At 30.3% G+C, this 22,149-nt stretch overlaps 1 protein-coding gene across 1 annotated transcript in view; it reads right to left on the bottom strand.

Annotated features, from left to right (window-relative positions):
- LOC107444379 (extracellular matrix organizing protein FRAS1) overlaps positions 1–22,149 on the bottom strand; it is a 90,356-nt gene that overhangs the window by 62,117 nt on the left and 6,090 nt on the right. Inside the window, exons 3-19 of the mRNA XM_071187135.1 lie at positions 17,521–17,671; positions 16,335–16,471; positions 14,752–14,829; positions 13,006–13,092; positions 12,150–12,285; positions 11,863–12,012; positions 9,995–10,135; positions 9,763–9,906; positions 8,811–8,948; positions 7,494–7,640; positions 6,623–6,784; positions 6,401–6,541; positions 5,684–5,827; positions 4,497–4,655; positions 2,004–2,147; positions 1,285–1,425; positions 1,064–1,204 (exon numbers count right to left, since the gene is read on the bottom strand). Of these exons, the coding sequence (XP_071043236.1) occupies positions 1,064–1,204; positions 1,285–1,425; positions 2,004–2,147; positions 4,497–4,655; positions 5,684–5,827; positions 6,401–6,541; positions 6,623–6,784; positions 7,494–7,640; positions 8,811–8,948; positions 9,763–9,906; positions 9,995–10,135; positions 11,863–12,012; positions 12,150–12,285; positions 13,006–13,092; positions 14,752–14,829; positions 16,335–16,471; positions 17,521–17,671 (2,341 nt within the window). The remainder of the gene's footprint in view (positions 1–1,063; positions 1,205–1,284; positions 1,426–2,003; positions 2,148–4,496; positions 4,656–5,683; positions 5,828–6,400; positions 6,542–6,622; positions 6,785–7,493; positions 7,641–8,810; positions 8,949–9,762; positions 9,907–9,994; positions 10,136–11,862; positions 12,013–12,149; positions 12,286–13,005; positions 13,093–14,751; positions 14,830–16,334; positions 16,472–17,520; positions 17,672–22,149) is intronic.

Below are 22,149 nucleotides of genomic sequence, written 5' to 3'. Positions count from 1 at the left end.
CCGATTCCACCAGACTCCCTTAAAAAACGATTTTTCGAGAAACTTATGACCGACCTAAAGCACAACCAAGCAGTAAAATCCACCGGAAAACCCTGGGCTAACATCCAAAACAGTTGGAAGAAATTTTGTCTCAGTCCTCGTAAGAAGGCTGTGGCAAGCTTCAGACTCTCAACAGGCCATGACTGCTTGGCAGAGCACCTCAACAGAATAAGTATCCTTCCATCTAGTGAGTGCCGAATCTTCAATTCGGGAACCATGAACTCAGACCACTTGCTTGTATGCCCTTTACTGGACAAACAATCTCAAGAGCGGGGTGATCTCTGTGAACTTTACTGGGATGCCAGAGATCACACGAACTCTCTGTAAAGACTACTCTTCATTCTTCACTGTATATATATATTTTTTACTTTAATTTTATCTATGTGTTCTTTTTGTGTTTATATGCGTTTGTCATGTGTTTTCTTTGTTTGTTAATGTAATTTTGTTCCATTTTACTCCTTGTTTATGTCCACTTTAAGCTGAACATTGTATATGGATTAATANCAGTGATGCTTGACTTCGGTGATCTGCTGGGAACCGTGTCTTAACGATCAGTCCACTGCGGGACGAAAAAACAATGAGTTAATAAGTATTCCGTCACCATCAGGAATCGAACTTGGGATGCCTACTGGACGAGCAAGAGCACTAATCTCTGTACCATGCCGTCATTTAGTGCAAGTGGTTTTAAAAAGAAGTAAAAAAATATTGGAATATGTTAAAAAGAATATCGGAAGAAGGTATAACTTTTGTAATGGAACACAAGCGTTTCGCGAAATAGAGAGTTCGTGAGAGTTTCGTGAAATAGTTGTCAAAAATAATGAAATATTGCTCAATTAAAGAATCATGAAAAAAGAGGACTTTATTTCTGAAAGTGGTAAACTGAGCATAGAAAAATTCTGCATGACAAATTGTTTGAATTAAAAACCCAATTTATTTCATTTAAATGGAAGTATTACAACATTACAATATAAATCTACAATGATTGATTTATAAACATACAACATTATAAATCAAAATTACTTACTTTCACAAACACCGTCATTTTCATAGAACCCATCGGAGCAGTGGTCAATACAAGATCCATCTTCGAGTAAACTTCCATCAACGCATGACAAGCAATCAGTGTCTGATGGACCCCTACAAGAACTGCATTTTTCCGGACATTCTAAAGAACACATATGTATTTTTTATTTTAATCATTCGCACAAATTTCATTTTAAAGTAGCGAAACAGAATAGTTTTGACCTTTGCATCGGCGACTAATTGCATCGACGTAATGATGACTAGTGCATGTCCAGACGCATTTTCCGAATTCTAACACCAAATCTCCTTTGCATTGGAGACATTTCGAAGCATCAGTGCAATGGTGACAATCAGAGTTACATGCTAAAATTTCAAAAGTTGATAGAATGAAGTTAAATCTATAAAAATACACACCAAAGTTAAGCCTAAAAATCGTAAAAGAGTTTTAAATTAAAACTCATTTGCTGAATTAGTCAATTTATACCAGTATTTTTAAATATGATTGAATAAACTGATTCAAATCTTCGTAAACTGATCCAAATCTTTGCACCAACAGGTTAGCTACAGTTTGAGGTACGTTTTTTTTTCTCTTAAAGTCCTTATTTCTGAGAAATGTGACGTATAAGTTTTAATTATGTGACTTTCATAGTAATCAATACTTTATTATAAAATTAATTAAATTAAGTAATTTAAATAGCTACATCCCAACTATTTCCAGCTACAGTAACACTATAGATAAATATTCAACAGGGAAAAAATAATATTTTATACTGGGACGAGCTTAAAATAAGTGTCTATCTAAATGCATTTCATTTATAAAGAAATTTAACATAAAAGAGACTTAGGGAAATAAAAACTTATAAAAGCTTAGTTTAGTTAATAGTATAAAAAAGAATTATTCTATATAGCTACAATAGAAAAAGTTAAATGAGCAAAGAAACCTTGACAAAGTCCGTTTGCAGGGAAGTATCCTCTATGGCAATAGGGTTCACAAGTTCCAAGATGAGTTAACAAACTACCTTTCCAACAGCTAACACAGCTGCTTGCACCGCTTCTCTCACAGGTTGCACAAGTTGGATGGCATTCTAAGGAAAGATTTAAAATTGTTAAGAATGAAATTTTGGAAGTGAAGTAAAAGTGTCTTAAAGAAATTAAAGAAAAAACTTTAACTAAATATAGAAGGCTTTTCAATGAGAATACATACGTAATTTTTAATTACATAATTTTTAAGGTATCCGACTGAGTTCGACAGAGTATTTTTGAAAACAGCAAATTTTATTTTTGTTAAGCAAGGCTTCTAAAATTGTAAATCTAAGAGTAAACTTCAAAAATTTATAAAGTACTTTTTGAAATTAAGAGCAAATTTAAGCATAGAAACTACAAATTTTTTTATGCCTACAACAAAAAGCAATACATAAATATCAAAATAAATTTTTCTAGGTCAATGATATCGGGACCTGAGTGTTTAACTAGATTATTTAAAATATTTTATCTATACAATGAGATATGGTTCAATATTGATTTTTTGAAGAAAAATTCTAAACCTTTTTAGTTAAAGTACGACAAAAATGACAAATTCACATTTTAACCTTAGCTTTTAGTTCGGAGCATAGCTGACATTACACAAACTCCATATACAGAATTTCAAAGTATTCTATTTTTAGCTTTTTTTTTGTGTGTTAGTGTAAAGAGATTCAAAATCAACGTTCTTCTGAAAATGAATTTTAAGTATTCAACGGACATAGCTGCCAAGTTGTTAAAAACAAAAATATGCATATGCCTATTTTTGCAAAAATTTTACCTTAGCCCTTGTTAGGTTTAAAATTGGCTCAACATGGGTCCTATAAGAACATGCACCGAGAGACCAATATTGGAATGTCTCGATTTTTTTAATAATGGTTCTAGAATGGCCTATATAAGACCTATATTGGCCAATATAGAACCTATATTGGCTAAATAATGGATCTAAAATATTGGGTTAATCTGACAGTTCTATGTAGGACCGATATTGGTTGTAAAGTAGCTGTAAAAAATCGGGTGAATGGGATAATGCTATATAGGGCCAAGATCGGAAAAATAACGTTCCTTTTAACCCTTATTGATCCAAGATGCATGAATATTGGCCCAAGGAAACAAAAGGTAAGTGACAAAAATTTAAAGAGATACAGAAAGTTAATGAACAGAAGTTCAAATGTAAACAGTAAAATTTAAAAGAAAATTCGAAATTTTCGTCGAAATTGCCGATTTTCCTCCAATTGTATACCTTAAAGAATATAGCAGCAAATTTGTTTTCAAAAAGTAACAAAGTATATGCATTGCTGACAATTATTTTGATAACTAAGTTCATAAAAGTTATGTTCTAAACATTAATAAAAGTTGAAACATTAAGTACAAAACATTAATTGAACAAAAAATTTAGAAATCTAAAAATTCGTCGATATTCCTCTAAATTAACTTAAAGGCAAAGCTTTAAAACTATGTTTTATTCTGTTGTTGGTTTTTTTGCATGATACCAAAATTTTTTTTAAAACATTGTTATACAGTTATTGTTTACAATTTAAAGTTTGACTATAGTCAGGATATCAATAAAACTTAAAAATCGGCTGTATGATGCATTTTATATGTTTTTCATAATATCGAATAAATACTAACTAAGGAAATGCAATCTTATTTAAAGAGCTTTAAAGAACACGCTAAGTTAGTTTAAGAAACTTAACTATCATTTGCACAGAAGAACAAATCTTTTTACTTAAAAAACAATTAAAAGTGTGGCAAAATATATTAATTTTCATTTCTTATAACTAACGGTAACATTTTTTATAGCAAATCAGTGTGATTTTAAAATATTGAAGATGTTTATTCCATTTAGGTTCTTCATTCGTTAAAAATGAACACAAAAGTACACTGTTAAAAATTTTTCAGAAAAAAAATGGTTAAATGAATTTTTTAAAAATTATTATTTTGCCTTATTCTAATAAAACAATCAAATAACCATTAATAGCATGGTATTAAAACAGTTAACTAAGGAAAGACATATTACAGCGGAGAGGGTAGAGGGCTAATCTGTCAATCTCATGAACGACTTTACAGGGGGGTCAAGATCCCCCCCCCCGTTGACACTACTATATTTCCTCCATTCCCTTCAACACATGCTGGTTATTTTCGAGTGAAAATTCTAACAGTGTAAGAAGATCATTTAAAAACTACACTTAACATGAATTTCCTCTTAAGACCGTTAATTATAAAAAATGAACATGAAAGAATATCCTTTAAAAACTACATTCAAGAATGATTTTCTACTTAAGATCGTCCTTTGTTAAAAAAAGAATTAGAAGGTAAGAATATCACTTGAGAAAAGTTTCTCCTCATGATTTTTCACAGAGTACTTTAAACGTTAAAAACGAGAGGTCATTATTAAGAGATAAAATACTAACCTTGGCAGAACCGATATGAATTCAAATAATAATTAGGTGGACAATCATGAACACATTCTTCATTTAGAATGGACAACTGCTGATTTTTACACTGTAAACATTGAACACTGTCACTTTCTGTGTGATTAAGCATACAATCGTTGCAAGATGCATGGCAATCTTAAAAGAAAAATAATAAATTTTACTCTAAAATAAACTTCAAATAATAAAGATTGTTTTAACTGCACCCATTGCTATTAGGGACTGATCATAGAAGCTTAAGGGTAGCTTAGTCATTGATTTTTAACTATACAGGGTGTTCTATAACCGCTTTATCTATATATTTAAAATCCTTGTTAAAAAGGAAGCTAAAGAATACACACGATAAAGATAACAATTTAATATTTAAGTAAGAGAGAAACAAAAATGGTTACTAAATATTCCGTAACATTGGTAACGAAGGTAGAATAAACATATCAAAACCAGTTTCTTTGCCTGATGGGATCAATTGTGTTTTTAATAATCGCCTTTTAACTCCTCTCTGCATTTACTGGCAATCAAACAAGTTTTGATGACTTAAATCTTGTTTTTCTCAGAGTGATTCGTTAAATTTTAATTGCGTTTTTGTATTTAATTTTCCGCCAACCGTTCCGCCGTGATAAAAATGTTGCGATTTGGATGGCCAAAATAAACTACGACACAAAAATATTCAAAATATTTCTCAATTGTGCGTTTTTTTCGTGAAATGTGTTGTTCTCTCGTGAAGTCTTCCATTTTTAATAAATCTGAGCTTCCAATCTCTTCTTAATTCTCTCATAAGTAGCACAAAATTCAAATCCTGCTTGAGTTTTTAGATACTCCTCATAAAATGTTCTTTTTCGTTTCTTTTTTTTTACACTGATGCAACTTGCAGCAAAATTATATTATGGAATAACATTACTTTTCTTTTTGAAATATTGTGTGGTACGTTATATATCTAAAATATTTTTTTTGAAATCAAACTAATACAATTTAATAAATATGGATTGAAAAAATTAGACGTATTTGATGTGTATAGGAGTGAGGAGCAATTGAAAAGTATGTTTAAATGAAAGGCAATTTCCTTGCTAATTTGATTTGTATGGATTTTTCTTTATCGTAAACTCACATTTAAAATTAAATAAATGACAATTCAAACAATATATCAGATAAATAGTATAATAATCAACCTCGGCAAGAGCCCTCCACGTCCAAAAATTTCCCATCTTCACACTCAGAAATACATCGTCCATACTTGAAGTTTCTTCCGTGAGGACAAGTGTAGCATTCTTCTTCGCTGAATCCATAGCAAGTTGAACATGATGGGTGGCAAGCTGGGGAAAAAAATAGGCAAACATTTTGGTCAAGTTATTCATGCTTGGAAATTAAAATAATATTGCTATTTTCAGTCTTAAAGAAAACTGAGAATTTTCATTCCCATTAATATTTGATCCACAATGTGAGAATATGCGCATTAATTTACACGGCAAAAAAGTTCGAATCAAATTATGGTATAAAATATAACTTTGGGTGTATCATCCGTAAAATTCATATTTACGTCTAAATATTATACTGCAATTTTTAAAGTAGTATTTACATTTGATTAAAGTAATTCAATGATTTTACGGTAGTTGTTATTGTAAAAATTCCGGAAAGATAGATTTTAACGTAATATGATCCGAAATTTTTTACAGTGTATACAGTCAATGCCAAATCGTCTTCAAGAGTTCCTCGCCACCAAAGAGATATAGCATTTATGAATGTATTTAAGAGCAAACAAGTATAAGCAAGAATTTTAAAACAATTATGAATCTAGTCACATTTTTTTTTAAGCGCGATTTTTCACTTCGTCCCAAATTTTTTGCACAGTGTATTATTTGTAATTCCATTGAAATTAATATGCTTACCGTAACATATTCCGCCATCTTGAAAATACCCAGCAGAACAATGAGGTACACATCTACCATGTTTATAATATAGTGGAGTAATACAAGATCTACAATCAGTATCGTTTGCTCCAAAACAGGATTCACAAGATTCATGACAGGCTAAAAATACATTTGTCTAAATACATCATTCATTTATTATTTCCCAAATTCACGAAAATTATTATTTAAAATAATACTTACTCATACAGACGCCATCCTCTGATAAAAAGTAACCACTAGGACAATTTTCTACACATGGTCCAAAATGAGTACCAATATAAGGTAATAAATAACCACTCGAGCAGGTTAAACATTTGTCCGCAGAAGAGCCACCTAAGCAAGAGCGGCAATCTGCATGGCAAGCTAAAAACATTTTTCATTAAAATTAGATTTGTTGCTCCAAATTATTAATCCCCCCTCTTAGTATAACATAACTTGTTTACATCGTATTGTCACTGTAAAGTAAAATTTCTTCATGTATTTAGCATCCATTCAAAACCAAATAAAACTGGTTAGCAATTGAAGACCTTATTTATTTATTTATATTTTTAACAAAGAAGATTTGCAAGAAAAAAATTTAACAAATAAAACAGTATGTCAATCTTAAGTAAGGCTAGTTTCAAGGTTTAGCTACAGTAAAAATCGCAATGACTATCAATAATAATACTGGTTTTACGTTTTAAGTTACAGCTTTAACTTGTTAATGTATTTTGTTAATTTAAATTAGTTAACAAAATTTTTAATTCTATCACATGTATTTTATTTAAAAATATTTGATGGTATTGCTCAGAGACTGATAAAAATGAAAATTTATTCAGAACTTTTTTATAATTCCAAAATGCTAAAACAAAATTTAAGACCGAATTTTCTATTACATTACTTTAAGGTATGATATCAAAGTTAAAATAAAATTTAAACCTCCACAGTGTAGTAATTTAAAAGAATGTAATAATTCAGGTAAATTTTTAATGAAAATGTAAGAAAAGTAAAACAAATGCGTATAAAAATATTCATATACAAATACTTTTATATTAGATAATACTTTAAATAATACAATATTATACTTGTTTACTTCTACAAATTCCAGCCCCAAGATCTCCGAAATAGCCTTGGCCACAATCCCAAACACAAGAGTTTTCAAGTAGAAATTGTCCGAAAGGACAGCTTGTGCATTGATAGGCTAAGGGTCCGTAGCATCCTTGGCAATCAGAGTGACATGCTATTATTAAAAATAAGATTTATTTTTTAAAGAATCATTTATGTCATGAATAATTAATATTTTCACATTTCTGAAAGATAAATTTATATAGGATTCGCATATTACTAATTACTAATCAGTTAATTTTCTTATCAAGAGCTAAGAATTTCTGATCGAAAGATAGTTAAGAACAAAAGTTTAAGATATTTTAAAATTCGATTCTGCAAACTTCATTCCAGTAAAGGAAATTTAAAAAATATTTCCATCAAGTCATTTTCTATTGAAATGAATTAAAATTAACACAATTTATTTTTAAATAAAATCACACACTTAATAATGGTTATGCTCAAAGAAAAAGTCAGAAAAGGGTCGAAAATTCAGGGTAAAAAGTGTTAAATAAAAGCAATTTTTTTTATAGAATTATAACAAATTAAAATGTTAACCTTGTTTTAAAGTGCCATACCATTTTAATTTTAAAGCCGAAGTACGTTGCAAAAATTCTTTGTCTTACTCTGTACACTGAAAAAACTGCGGTGTAATAATTCTCTGAATTTGATGTTGATAAACCCCAAAAATTGCGTAAAGAAATACTTTTATTTAAGGAATTCTATATGAAAAATGGATTTGGTTAATATCAAATCCAGGGACATTGACGTAAACTAGTTGACACGATTTTTGTTGTTAAGATACACGGATATTTTTCACGGTGTATGAATTAACGAGAAAAAAAAGTTTTCTGATTAGCCGTTCTCAATATCGCTTCCCAAAATAATATAATTTTACCGCACATATTATTCTTTCTATAGCATACAAGGTGTTCCAAAATTTGTCCGACAAATTAAAACGGTTGATAAGAAGCATCAAGATAAAAATTTAATAGTGGAACATAGTTCATTGAGCGGGTGAAAAACGCTTGCAAGCTCTCACTCTCATCTTTTTAAATCCCACCCACAGTATCTTAAATCATATATTGCGATATCAAAAGTAGCCTGGGAATGTTTGAGTACGTCTTGGAATCATTTTTACGTCGTTGTAGATTGTGAAATCACATCAATGGATGCCACTTCAAACAGCACTTGTAAATGAACACCACTTTATAAGCGAAAAAAAATTGATGTTTCGAATGTTAGAGGACTCTGGCTTAACGCAAATAATGACACTGAAGTGTAAATTTCATTTAAAGGTACTCACATATACAATATGCATCTAGAAATGTGTAATAACTAGCAGAGCATTCAGGTACACATTCTTCCTCTTCAAGAAAATAATTCTGCTCACAATACTGACACGTGCCATCCTTTAAACATCTTGCGCAGCTTTCATTACACTCTGGAATTGAAAACTTTGTCAAGTAATTTTATATCGTGTAGTATAAAGAAAGTGAAACTCGGCAAATACTCGAATGAATTAGTTGAAAATAGAATTTAATATAAAAATACAATTATCTTTTTCATAATATTAGTAATTTTAGAAGTTGATTACCATTTGAAACATTCAGTCTTTAAACCAGCTCCTATCAAGATTTTGATTTAGTTAGAGTATCTAGAGAAATACCTCAACTGCCAGTTCTGGATTTTGATAAAAATGGTGTCCTTAGAAAGTCTTGTCTTAGGAGAAATAATGACAATGGAACTTCCCGCCTGCGGCAATGGTTTTCCATTGGTTCTTCTATTGATATTATTGTTCCATTGTTATTATTGCTCCCCAAGACAAGACCTTTCCAACAGTACCACTTTTATGAAAATCCAGAACTGGCACTTTCTCTAGTCCGAATTTAACTTGTACTTTTCAGCTGCTTAATAAAAACTCCGTTACTTTTATATGATGAATAAAATTACGAAAAAACAAATGTATAAATTAATGAATTAAAAAGAACTTTATTTATTTTAAGTTTTAATTAAAGCTGATTTTTTTACAGCTGATAATTACAACGCGGGGCACACAGCCATACAATTACTATAGCTTCAATAAATATAAATTTTAGTGACATTTATGGTGGATAGATTTAGAGTTATGAGTATTTGTTAATATGATAGCATGTCAAGAGTTACATCGAGTTAGTAACTATAGAAGGTAGAGTAACGAATCTGTTTGAAATGGTTACTGAGCAATGCTTAAAAAAACATCTATAAGTCAAACATACCCATACAATTATTATCCGAAACATAAAAATGCCCCACGCAATTATCAACACATTCACCATTTTGAAGCAATTGGCCAGATAATGCGCATATTATGCAGTCATTGTGATTGGGTCCTTCACAGCTCCCACAAGATTCATGGCACTCTGAAATGAAAAACTTCTCCAGTGATATAAGTAAATAAAACATTTGCATACGTATATTTGTTTCAAATCAATAAAGTAAAATACAAACCTAAACAAATATTTCCAGAAGCGAAAAAATTCGGACCGCATTCTTTGACGCACCGTCCTTGTTGCAGAAAAAAACCTCGGTGGCAGCTAGAACACTGGCTACTCATACTTCCAAAGCAATTTTTGCAAATAGAAGGGCACTCTAAATGTAAAAATAAATCACTGAGTTAAATGCGTCAAATAATTTATATTAAAAACATTAATTGTAGTGTTTGTGTTCCAAATATCCTCTGGGCAACATTAAAAGGATATTTTGTATAAACTTTTAATTCATTCTCTGCTAGCGAATAATTTTATCAATTTTAAGTATCTCTTTGAAATAAATATTTTATAGGGAAAGAAAACATTTGATTGTTTTTTTTGAGTGTGATTTTAGTATGTCTGGAAAATATTGCGTACACTATTTTGAATCTTCATAACAAATAAAAGGAATTTACTTCCTCAATGTTAACCTACTGAAAATAATATGTCATGAATTTTTTTATTTATTCAGTAACTATTTACCTGTTTGAAATATCCCCCCCCTTTTTTAAAATTTCAACCCCTTTTTTTAATTTCGAACATTTAAATATTAAGCATTTTTTAATATTTTTTGTTTCATTTTATTCAATTAAATATGTACTATTGAAATGAGGCACCGAATTTTAAAATTTCAACTACGTTTAACAATTTTAAAGCTCTTTAAAGTTTAAGAATTAAACATGTTACGAATTTAACATTTAAAATTCCGTAAAATTCAATAGAGCTGCATATTTCAATGAATAAAGTTGTATTTTAAAAATTCGATTCCTAAGGAACTATTTGACCGATTTCCCTTAAATTTTGTATTTTGCCTTGTAAAATTATATTGTAAAATTATCTATCTATCTATCTATCTATATCTAATATATATATCATAGAAATCTATATTTCACTAACTTATAGAGTAATCTATATTTCCCTAACTTATCTAGTATACTATATTTCCCTAACTCATCTTATCTAGTAATCCATATTTTACTAACTTATCCAGTAATCTATATTTCACAAACTTATTAAGTAATCTATATTTCATCAACTTATTTAGTAATCGATATTTCATTACCTTATCTAGTTATCTGTTTCCCTAACTTGACTAGTAATCTATTTTTGACCATGAACTNTACAATATATATATGTTTCTATTTACTTAATTTTTGACCAATTAGCCTTTTTTTTCAAACACTTTCTATTTACAAGGTAGCAATTATTTAAAAAGGAACTTCTAGATTGCACCGTGTGGGAATAGTTAGCGGACAGTTAATAAAAGTGAGGACAATCTTTAATAATTTAATTATTAAATATTCTTAATAATTTGGACGTTTAAACCCATACTTAATAATTTTAAATACTTATTAAACGTTTAAAATTCCTGACTTTCTGTCATTGAGAATAATAAATAAATAATTTAATAAACTAAAAAATATTATATTTAGGGCTATTTAAACATAGCCACAGTAATAAAAAAAAAGTACGAAATGGGGCCAATGTATTTATCGGACTCAAAACACCGAAATGGCAACGGGGCCGAAGCGGCTGGACCGAAATGTCAGGGTCGAGATCTCTGTTCCTGGGGAATTTGCACTAGATGTATGTATTTGACAGGACGTACTCCATTTGCAACATTGTATAGTTATAATATCGTGTAGTCAATAATATCGTGTATTTAAAAATATCGTGTAGTTAAGTTTAAGAAAAGATTAGTATGTACGATTGCATGGTTTTAATTTTGCAACATATTTAGGTCGGTGCAAATTTGAACGATTTTATGGTTTATTTTGCTTCAAGTGAAATGTTTTTTTTTGGGAATATACCATTTACCGATTTAGGATTTAAGTTTTCAATACCAACTTTTGCATTGTCTTTTTTCATCTTCATAAAAACCATCAGGGCATTTCGAAACACACTGCCCATCAAGTACCACACTGCTTAAATCCCTGCATTCAGTACAAATGTTTATGTCATCATCAGCACATTTCAAACATTCTTTAGAGCATAAATCTAAAAATAAGAAAAAGTATAAACTGTTTAAATAATGAAAAAGTCGAAATAAGTACATTTATTATGAAATCTAATTATTAAATACACAATATAAATCGTGCCAAGAAATATATTAGCCACATATTGAGGCTACATACTTTTAGAACAAGGGCAACATTCTGAACTGTCAGTTGAACTGGAATCACATAAAGGACATTTACGAACATAACAATTTATTTCTTCTGCTGATGTTACACACAATGTACACGGATCTTTCCATAATAAATTGATTTCCTAAAGAAATTGTTTAAAAAAAATTAAATCACAATAATTGAGCTAACTTGTAAACATATTTATATCTTTAGCAGTTATTTTGGTTCCTGCACTAAAGAACTTCAGAAGAGAACATCTTAATACACTATTATTTTCTTCTATACTTAAACTACAGATGGATGAAACTTTAAACGTTTAACAAGAAATTGTATTATAGCACATGATCAATTTTCGACAAAACTACTACTACATTAATAATCTAGTTAATATTTATTTTTGATTCAATAGCTCTTTCTTATCTTAAAACTTAAACACAGAAGAGGAAAGGAGGCTAGGACAGTTCAGTCAAATAATTTATAAGTGGAAGTCATTGCATGGAGTTTCACTGCATTTAACTATTTACTTAGTTAAATTATGTTTGGACAAAAAGTACCTTTAGTAAATTTATTGAAATGTCACAATCTCTTAAAAGTAAAATAGTTTGAGTTTGTCGAAAGTAATTTTGAAAAATTTAATAGTTATATATATTTTTTATAAAACTTATTTAAATAGTAAGGAATGAATTAGGTTTATGAATAATAATGAAAATGAAAGCAAATCCCTATTATTGAAAAGTAGTAAGTTAAGTGAATAAGGCCATGAGCATATTATTATTGAATTTTAAACAATTACTAAAATTTAATAAAAAGTATCTTCTTATTAATATTTCAAAATTAAAAACAATATTTCGACTGAATGTACCTCTTTGGTTCTTGATTCAGTATTACAATTTCTTGAAACATTGAAACTTTGATTGGAACACTTATTTTGAGCACCTTCAATAGGAATCTGAAAATAAACGAATCTAATGTGAAATTTAAGAGTTAATATAAATTACAATGTTTGTGATGAACTGGTTTTCGACGTGTGTTATGATACCCTTCTAATTTTATTTTCAATTTTTAAATTTAGAGCTCAGGTGCTTATACCTGTCCTTTGAAAAGTTTGAATCCAAGAAACTAAAGTATCAAAAAGAATTTATCTATAGAGATGTCAAAGCCAGAAGCTAAACTACAGCACTTGAGTAGAATAAATCCATTGATTGTCGTTTGTACCATTTCTATTGGATGATTCACACTCTCAACTCAGTAGAAATGTAATCCTATTAGTTGCTATCTGTAATTGATTGATCATTGATGGATTTCCAGTGGACAAGTAATTAGAGTGACGTCAGCTTAGACACTTTGACAATGGGGTGTGAACAAACTATGATTAATAAAAATTGAATTAAATTTGGGTTGACATACTTTTGTAACAAAGATTTTGTGTAGATACTTGAAAGGCAAAAGTTATTCTAAAGTCAAAACATTAACTGGTAACATTGCATAATAATTTGAAGTGAGAATATGAAAGAGGTATTTCACTTATCATTAAAACTTCATAACTTGAGCCCGCTTGCATCAACTTCCTTTTTTTTAATGGCATTATCGAAATTAAGAGGTCTTAACTTAGCAGGGTCACAAATGTTTTTGGGAGAGTTGTATTCAAACTGCTATGGTTCAATGATTAAGACCATGGCGCACTAATATTTGATATCTTCAATACATATATGTACGCCTAAGTTAAGACACTGGTCTTTTTTCTTATAACCGTCGTTGAACAACCGACCCAATTTTTAGGATCTATGACCTACTAATGTTCAGCTCCGTAGCCTTGTAATTTTGGACCCAATCCAGAAGACAAGGGAACTCCTGGATCAAGAATTGGGAAACATTTGTCTTTGTGGAGTACATCTTGATGAAACTAACCCGAATGAAACTAACCCGAATGAAACTACAAGGTGGGAAAAACCATGAAAACCTCCAACGGTTAGGCTGACGGAAAGGGGATTTAAACCCATGATCCTTTACCTATGAGGCTATTTTTACGTTAGCACTGTGGTTGGTGCAAATCGGACGAGGAATTCGAATCGACCAGCTGTCGCTTGGATTCGAACCTGGTTCGTCTCATTAGAAGGCAAACGCTCTATCCCCTGAGCAATCACGGCTCAAGACACTGATCTATCATTGTGTGAAGAACCAATGTTTTATTCCCATGTGTGGCTTGAAGCTGTACCAGCTTTTGATTGATGTATATCAGCTGATCTGCCTACTGATGGTAGCTGGTGCACAATACTGATAGAAATTGTGGAGCTTAATCTCCATGACCCTCTTTCTATTTACAACTTGCAGTTTTCTGTTGCGGGAGTGCTTTAAATTTTTATAAATTGCTTTTTCAAACACATAAGGATTTTCGTTGTCCTGGAATTTCTAGTTCTTCTCTGAGATACTTATAAAAATTTGGTTTATAATATGTGTAGGCTCATGTGTATCTAATTTTCTTAAAAACAGAAATGGTAAGGTGTGGAAATAGCTCACTTAAAATAGAATAAACGAATAGAATATAACAGTTCTACTTACTTAGACAGTAAATTAATAAATAAGTTTTCAGTTGTAAAACAATTCTTACCATGTCATTTTCAGAACTTTTACAGTCAGATACGCAAACAGGGCAACATTTACCAAGTGGTGTGATAAGTGTTTCTCCCTGAAATTAAATTTTAAAATTGTTACTATCAATATTTAATTCATACAAGTATATTTTATCCATCTACTAAATTTCACAAGGTGAGCACACAAGATTTCTTCATAAGGAATATTAACTTTCAATAAAAAGTAATTGTAGTGAAGCAAATAAAAAAAAATTATTTAGTAAAAAAATTAGCTGAGTTTTATAAATGCTGCAAGCTGATTCGGCGCATTTTGTAATGCCAAAAGCTTCTTGCAATTGTAAGTTTTAATTGTAAATAATTGTAAATGTTTTCCCACAGTGCCTGATTATTTTACATATAAGTAATAAAAAGTAGTAGTAAAAAAAGTAAGTAGCGAATAAAAAAATATTGGGATCAAAGATAGAGATGAACTTGTCCATTCGATAGATAAATAAAAAGCATCACCAGTAAATTACTGATACTGAGAAAGTGCAAGCATTTCCTTCTTGATGGACGCATGATTTAAAGTTATATAATCTGGTTATTTTTTTTTAACTATACTCAACAAATAAAATTTATCAAATTCTAGTTTAAATAATAACGACAAAGAAATGTCTAATTTGGCATTTACCAGTACCTACAGTTGAATCTCCTTATTCGAAACTCATATAAAAATATAACCTGTAATGCTTTATCTATAACTATCTAAGTTGTTTTACTCGAGTAGCTCACGGTGAATCTAAGTGAAATTGAATCCATTTGCCAAAAATCTCAGTTACAGTTAGTAATAATCTCATTACCGTTTAAATATTTTAAAATTGGTGAAGATGAATAGAAGTCGGCTTAAAGATCTTAGTTCATTGACAAGAAATGAATATAAGGCTTGTTTTATGAAAAGAGCCTTAAATTAATCAATTACTCATTCAATTAGGTCGGGATAGCTGGTTGGCAAGGCGCTAGACTCACGTTCGTGAGAACGGCAGTTCGAATCCAGTAGGCCGAAGATTTCTTGTGTAGTAAATGGTGACTGGTGCACGTTAAATCTGTCGGGTCACAAAGTCCTCCATGTTCCTCTGGGGGTACTAGTTCGGAGATTGATTGTTTTCTGATTCATATCAAAACTACGATCAGTGGATGAATGGATGGATGTATGGATGCGTTCACCCTACAAACGGGTGTGACGTATGGGTGCAGCAAAGCGAGAGTTTTTGGCCCTAGATGGCGCCACTGGGAAGCAAGTGCAATCGCCAATCCAATGCCTAAATGACCTACGACAGCAATAACAACTCATTCCATTGGAAGTGCACATTGTATAGAAAAGTAAAATTTTTTATGACATGAAATTTTAACAGAACTAAACTAAACAGAAGACATTACTCTGAATAATAGAATCCGAAATCCCCTGCAGCATATCTCAATTGATTGCTGTTTTGGAGAGTAGTTTAATTTTATCTATTTCTTTTTGGAAATTTTTGACGAAATCCGGAAGCACACATATCGTCTTACTCCCCCTCTCCCCCCCAAAAAAACGCATAATTGATTAGTATTGATATAATCTTACTTGTGAGCAGATTAATGATGGACACTGAATAAGATGAGGAATAATTGAGCCATCTTGACATTGGTATAAAATACACCTAGATCTTCCGAACCATGCACTAGTGTCTGTATGAGATGCTGACCCATCAGCACAGGATCCTAAGTTAATAAGATAATAAACTAGCATTAAAATTTCACATACATATAATTAATTTTATTAAAATTATAAAATTAATCACTCATATATAAATATAAGATTCAGTTTTTTTTACTGCTTGGATAAATAATGAATTTGCAGTTAAAATAATTACTATGATCTCTTAAAAAGATAAAAGTAAATTCGAAAACAAAATATTAAAAATTTCTTTCAGAAAGTTTTTGCAATTAACAGAACTGAAATGCATTTATTTTAACTCATATGCAATGTATTTTGATTCTTATTTATTTGTTACCACACTGAACGTTTTTGGTATTTTTATTCAATATCAATAAAATTATATTTTAGTGCTTCATTTTATCTTGAGTGCTATTAAATTTTTCTAAAATTTTTAAGTGATTCTTAAAATTATTTTGGAGATAATTATTTTAAGATTTGTGAAAACGTGAATAATTTTTAAATATTTATAATAGTTATGTTTTTGTGCTAGTCTTGTAACTCTTTTTAATAAATCAATAAAATAAATCGTCATTAACTAATTTTTAGCGTTTATTTCTCTTAATTTTTATGTCATGTTACGTGGATCTTTTTTTTTTAATAATTTTAAAGTCTCACATGAAAGCAGCTTTTTGCTTATCAGAAAGTAACTAAGTATATTTAAAAATTATTAATTAATAAATTAATTTGTATCTTGTAAAATATTTTTATAAAATGCAATTGTAAAAATGATTCCTCTATTAGAGTCTCGCTAAATTTTAGATATTTGCAACTTTTTGTGATTTGGTATGCTAGTTTAAAAAGCTCTTGTCGATCTCCATAACAGCTTTTTGATAGTTTTAGACTCAATGTAGTTTTAGACGTAATAGTTTCGTACGTAGTTTTAGACTCGCTCTTTTAATATCACTAAATTACAAAAAATTGAAATAAATTACAGTACAAAAGTCAATGAACTAGTGTTATAACAGAATAACTTCATAATGACAATAACAGTTTTAAAAAATCTTGATTTTAAAATAATGGGAAGCATAAAAGTAAAACTCTTCATTCATACCTTTAGAAGATGTGCATTGTGGGCAGCATGAATCTCGTGAAATCACTTCATTGCTTGCGCAGTTAAGGATAGGGCATGCTACATTTGAGCAGCTTACGTTCCCTGAGTCACAGTGGCATATGCTACAAGAAGAATTCCAGACTGCTCCATTCTAATAAATGTAGGGAAAAGTGTTAATTTTGGAGATGAAGGACTAACTGGAAGAAAAAACTGTTGTAAAATAAATAAACAAACAAACAAAAAATAAATAAAGAACTTCGAACAATATTCGAGTAATATAATATAACAAAAATCCTACATTTTCAAAATTTTTCTGTAGGTTTTAAACGAAAAAAAACGAAACAATTCTGATTTCCATGGAATCAATCAAATGTGGAGTTATGGAAGATTCCAAAAACTTGGCAAGCCTCTATCTGGAACCTATTTTCATTACAAATGTCACTTATGGAAAAACTATAGCTTACCCCTGCATTGCTCCAATCCCTTTAATAACACTGGAAAACAATGATTTTTTTCCATTGCATGAGATTTTTTACTGGTTCTTGCGTATTTTCACTTCAAATCTGTAATCGGTTTCTCACTCTAATCTACAGTTTTTTTAATGATATTTTTAGTCTATGTCGAAATGTCCGAGTTTAAAAGCGTTATATATAACAGGGGGTTGCGTAAATGCTGCGACAAATTTCCAGGGAAATTAGGGCACATTTTAAGTATTAAAACTGCAAAAGAATCTATGACAGAAAATGCTGTCATACGCCGCTAGGAGCACCCCCCCTTTTACGAACTGTTCATACGTGTGCTTCTGAACAGTTATTCGTTTAAATGACGAAACACTAAACATTTTTTAAAAGAACGTTACACCAAACAATTGGCTAGGTAATCATTTCTTTTTCTTGATTCCGATGGCGAGATGCTGCTAAAGTAAAATTAAATGTTTTGGAAACTCTGGGTTTGATTTTTACAGCCTTCGACAGTGTCGACTCAAATGCATTTAATAAAGCTTCTCGGGGTTAATTTCTTCTCGGTTACCAACGGGAACATTGATCCACTGGAATAAAATTGCACGTCTGAAGATCTTCCGAAATCGATGACGCGTATATCAGCTGCAACACACATCCTATTACTTCTCAATTCCTTCAATATCTGATTTAATGCCTGCCTTCCCAATGGTAGTGATGAAAATGATGAAGATGACCAAAAAATATCGGAGGATATACCCTCCACTGACCTAGAGTTTAAAAGAATAAAAACTATGAAACATTTGCGAATGTAAACCATAAAGCAAACAATATTAAGAATTGAGAGCGATATTGTTAAAATTATATTTAAAAACAAAAAATGCGTAAAGATTGCAAATTTTTTCTAGTAGTTCATCTCGTAAGTGACAATTTTAGAAAAATATACATGAATTTTTTTTACCCCCATTTTACGTTATGCGTTCGTTTTTTAACGCTAGTCCGACAGAAAACGTAAAATCAGGGTTCCACTGCATAACGTTTTTAAACTTGTACGCTTCAACAAAAAATAGACTAAAAATGTCATTCTAAAAAAATATGTAGCTTTAGGAGCAAAAATAATTTCAGATTTAAAACCCACCTCAAATGAAGCAAGATCAAGTACACTGCTAGAATTTTAATTCCAAAATTACGGTAAAATAACCAGCAGCGGTCTGTGCATCCAATTAACTGTAAAGTTTACGACAAAGAACATTTCCGCCCTTTATGGTTTTTGAGACCATTTAGAACTAGTGTGGTTTAAATATCATGAATATGAAACTATACGTTTTTTTTAACCATTTACAACCAACATAGTTTCAAAACTGTGAAAAAGAAATTTAATTGGAGATCGGCTTTTCGTCAGATAATGGGCATTGGAGTTAATTAATTAGTTTATCTGGTTGTTTCACCTATCGTAATGAATGGGAAATACTAGACTTTATTGTTAAGCTGCTTTATGGTGCTGCCATCTTTACGTGAAGGAGAATATCGTATTTTAAGGGTTAGGGTCACAAATTGATGAGTGTAAGACAATGAAAACTCTTCCTGCGTTGAAGGGAGTGAGGGAAATATTGTGGGGTCAAAGATGGGACATTGCGAACAGATTGCAAAGATGGGACAGAAGCGAAACTCCATTCTGTCAGCCATGAAAGGGACAGATTAGCCTTCTCGGCTATAACATGTGGAACCAAGGAACTAAGTGGCTTTATTAGGTTACCAGTTGGTGCGATAAAATTCTGGTTGTTTAACTGTATCAAGTGAAAGCAGTTAATAAACGATTTTTCTCACAGTTAACAGTTAGACTGTCTTCTTATTTATGGTTATTTAATTGTTTTCTTTGAATATGGTAAAATGACAATTAAATAAATTATTAATTAGCCATTTTTTCAGAGAAATTTCTTGCAGCGTATATGCATAAATGCAACAAAAAATTTGTTCCCCTGTGAAATAGTCAGGCTTTTTCCCTAGACGGAACAGAACTTTTGAAAGGAGTAAACTTGTTATTAGATATATAATATCGTTTTTATTATTTTAAAAGTAAGAAAACCACCATTTAAAGAGCTCGAAAATAAATAAATAATTTTTTTTTTTTTTAGTTTAATAGTAATATTAACTTACAATTAGATATACGGTATCGTTTTTACAAATTAAAAGGTGCTTGCTCTTAAAAAATGTAAAAAATATGAAAATTTAAATTTAATAGTATATTATACTATTTTCAATATTCTAGAATTAGTCAGGAAATGCTCCAATTGAGTAAAGTATCAGTTGAAAATTTTCTGAAGTTCATACTGCACATTCCTATATTTTAGCTTTAATAATTTCTGTTGGGGCTGCTGCCTCATCAACCATCAAATTGTAGGAATTTAAAAATATTTGAAAATGAAAGTAAAGCATCTTATACATTAAGATTTCATTTCATAAGAAATCAGGAGAGGGTGGTCATTAGATTGCAAGTAAGTTTTTGAATCTGTAGTTAAAATATGCTGGCAATCACGTGATATTGCTTTTTTTCTCTCGTTAAAACTCAATTCTATTATTTTATTTGCTTGAGTAAAAAAAAAAAGAAAAAAAAAGAAGAAGAATTACTCTAGATTTTTTCAAATATTCCATATAGAAACCCCTTGTTCATGAGGGATAACCCAGGAAGATACGTCATATTCCTTTTTTTCCTTTCATGTAATGAATTACGCCTTCCTCATATCTTTCAAGAAATAAAAATGTGAAAAACTAACCTTGAGTCTAATGCTTTTTTCTCTCCAGAGAATAAAAGAGGGTGGCTATCTTATTTTGTGGTTGAAAAATCTTCTAGAACGTTAAGTAAATTTTATTTTGACACATAATTAACAAGAATAGAGATGGAAAAGAAAGAAAATTGTTCTTGACTTATTTTATTATTTCCGAAAAAAGGATAAAAATTAAAAAAAAAAATGTTTATTAAAATAAAAAAAAAATCAATGCCAGGCGACAGATAAATTAATATTGCACTATATTGAACCATAGATATCAGTTTCATATTCAGTTATAAAAAATAAGTATTTTTACTGAGCTAAAAATATCAGCATTGCATTGAGCTATATACAAAAATATATATAAAAAAATTACATGGTGAAATAACATTAAAAAAAAATGGAAATTCCAAGAAAATTTTTCTTTAATTGTTGTGTTGTAAAATATAAATATCTTTAAAATCCAGAATAAAATCATTTCAACTTTGGATTTCTGAGTACTATCATTTAAATAAATTTTCTTCCAGTTCTATATATTATATTGTTTTCGTCCTTCGATTCATTTTTGATGTAGGCACTATATTCGATTCAGAATAATATTGCAGATGACAATATTATATTTTATATCCGTTGTTGAACAGCTGACCCAATTTTGGGTTTACGACTACTAATGTTCAACTCCGAAGCCTTGTAGCTTTAAACCAATCCAGGAGACAAGGAAACTCCTGGATCAGTACCCTCAGAGGTATGATTGGTTATGGGAACATGGAGGACTTTGTGAGGCGATAGATTAAACGTGTATCAGTCACCATTTACTACACTAAGGGCAGGCGGGGGTCGAACCCACGACCTCTTGGACATGGGCCCAGAGCCCTACCAACCAGGCTATTCCGTCCCTCTATAGATGACAATTGAAAAAAAAAGTATGATATTTAAAAAAATGAAAGAAAGTTTTTCAAAATGCACTCTTAGATTAAAATAACTACTTCACTTGGCGCAATTTTAGAACTGTTTTACAAGCAAGTTATGAATGAAATAAGGACGTTGATTTGATATTTTAATGGATGAAAATGCTGCTATAGCGTAATGGTCAGGGCACTGAGGAGTCAATTTTATGTATAGGGCACGGGTTCTATTCCTGGCGTGGCGAAAGCTTTCCTAGATTTATATCGATAATCATGCCGTTGATGTCTAACAAATCGAGACCTAAATCTCCATGACTCCCTTAATAGTTTAGATTAAATGAAAAAAAAATTAGTTTGAGTATAAGGAAAAGAACAATACCGAATTTTTCCTATAAAATACAAAACTTCATTAAAAATGAACAATTTTCTATATGTTCTTAAACAATATTTGCAATATTCGCTTGAAATACTCATATATGCTTTTCATTTACAATGATT

Source organism: Parasteatoda tepidariorum, chromosome 10 (genome assembly GCF_043381705.1).
Source record: "Parasteatoda tepidariorum isolate YZ-2023 chromosome 10, CAS_Ptep_4.0, whole genome shotgun sequence".
NCBI classification, from domain to species: Eukaryota; Metazoa; Arthropoda; class Arachnida; order Araneae; family Theridiidae; genus Parasteatoda; species Parasteatoda tepidariorum.
This window is presented reverse-complemented; position numbering and strand designations above follow the sequence as displayed.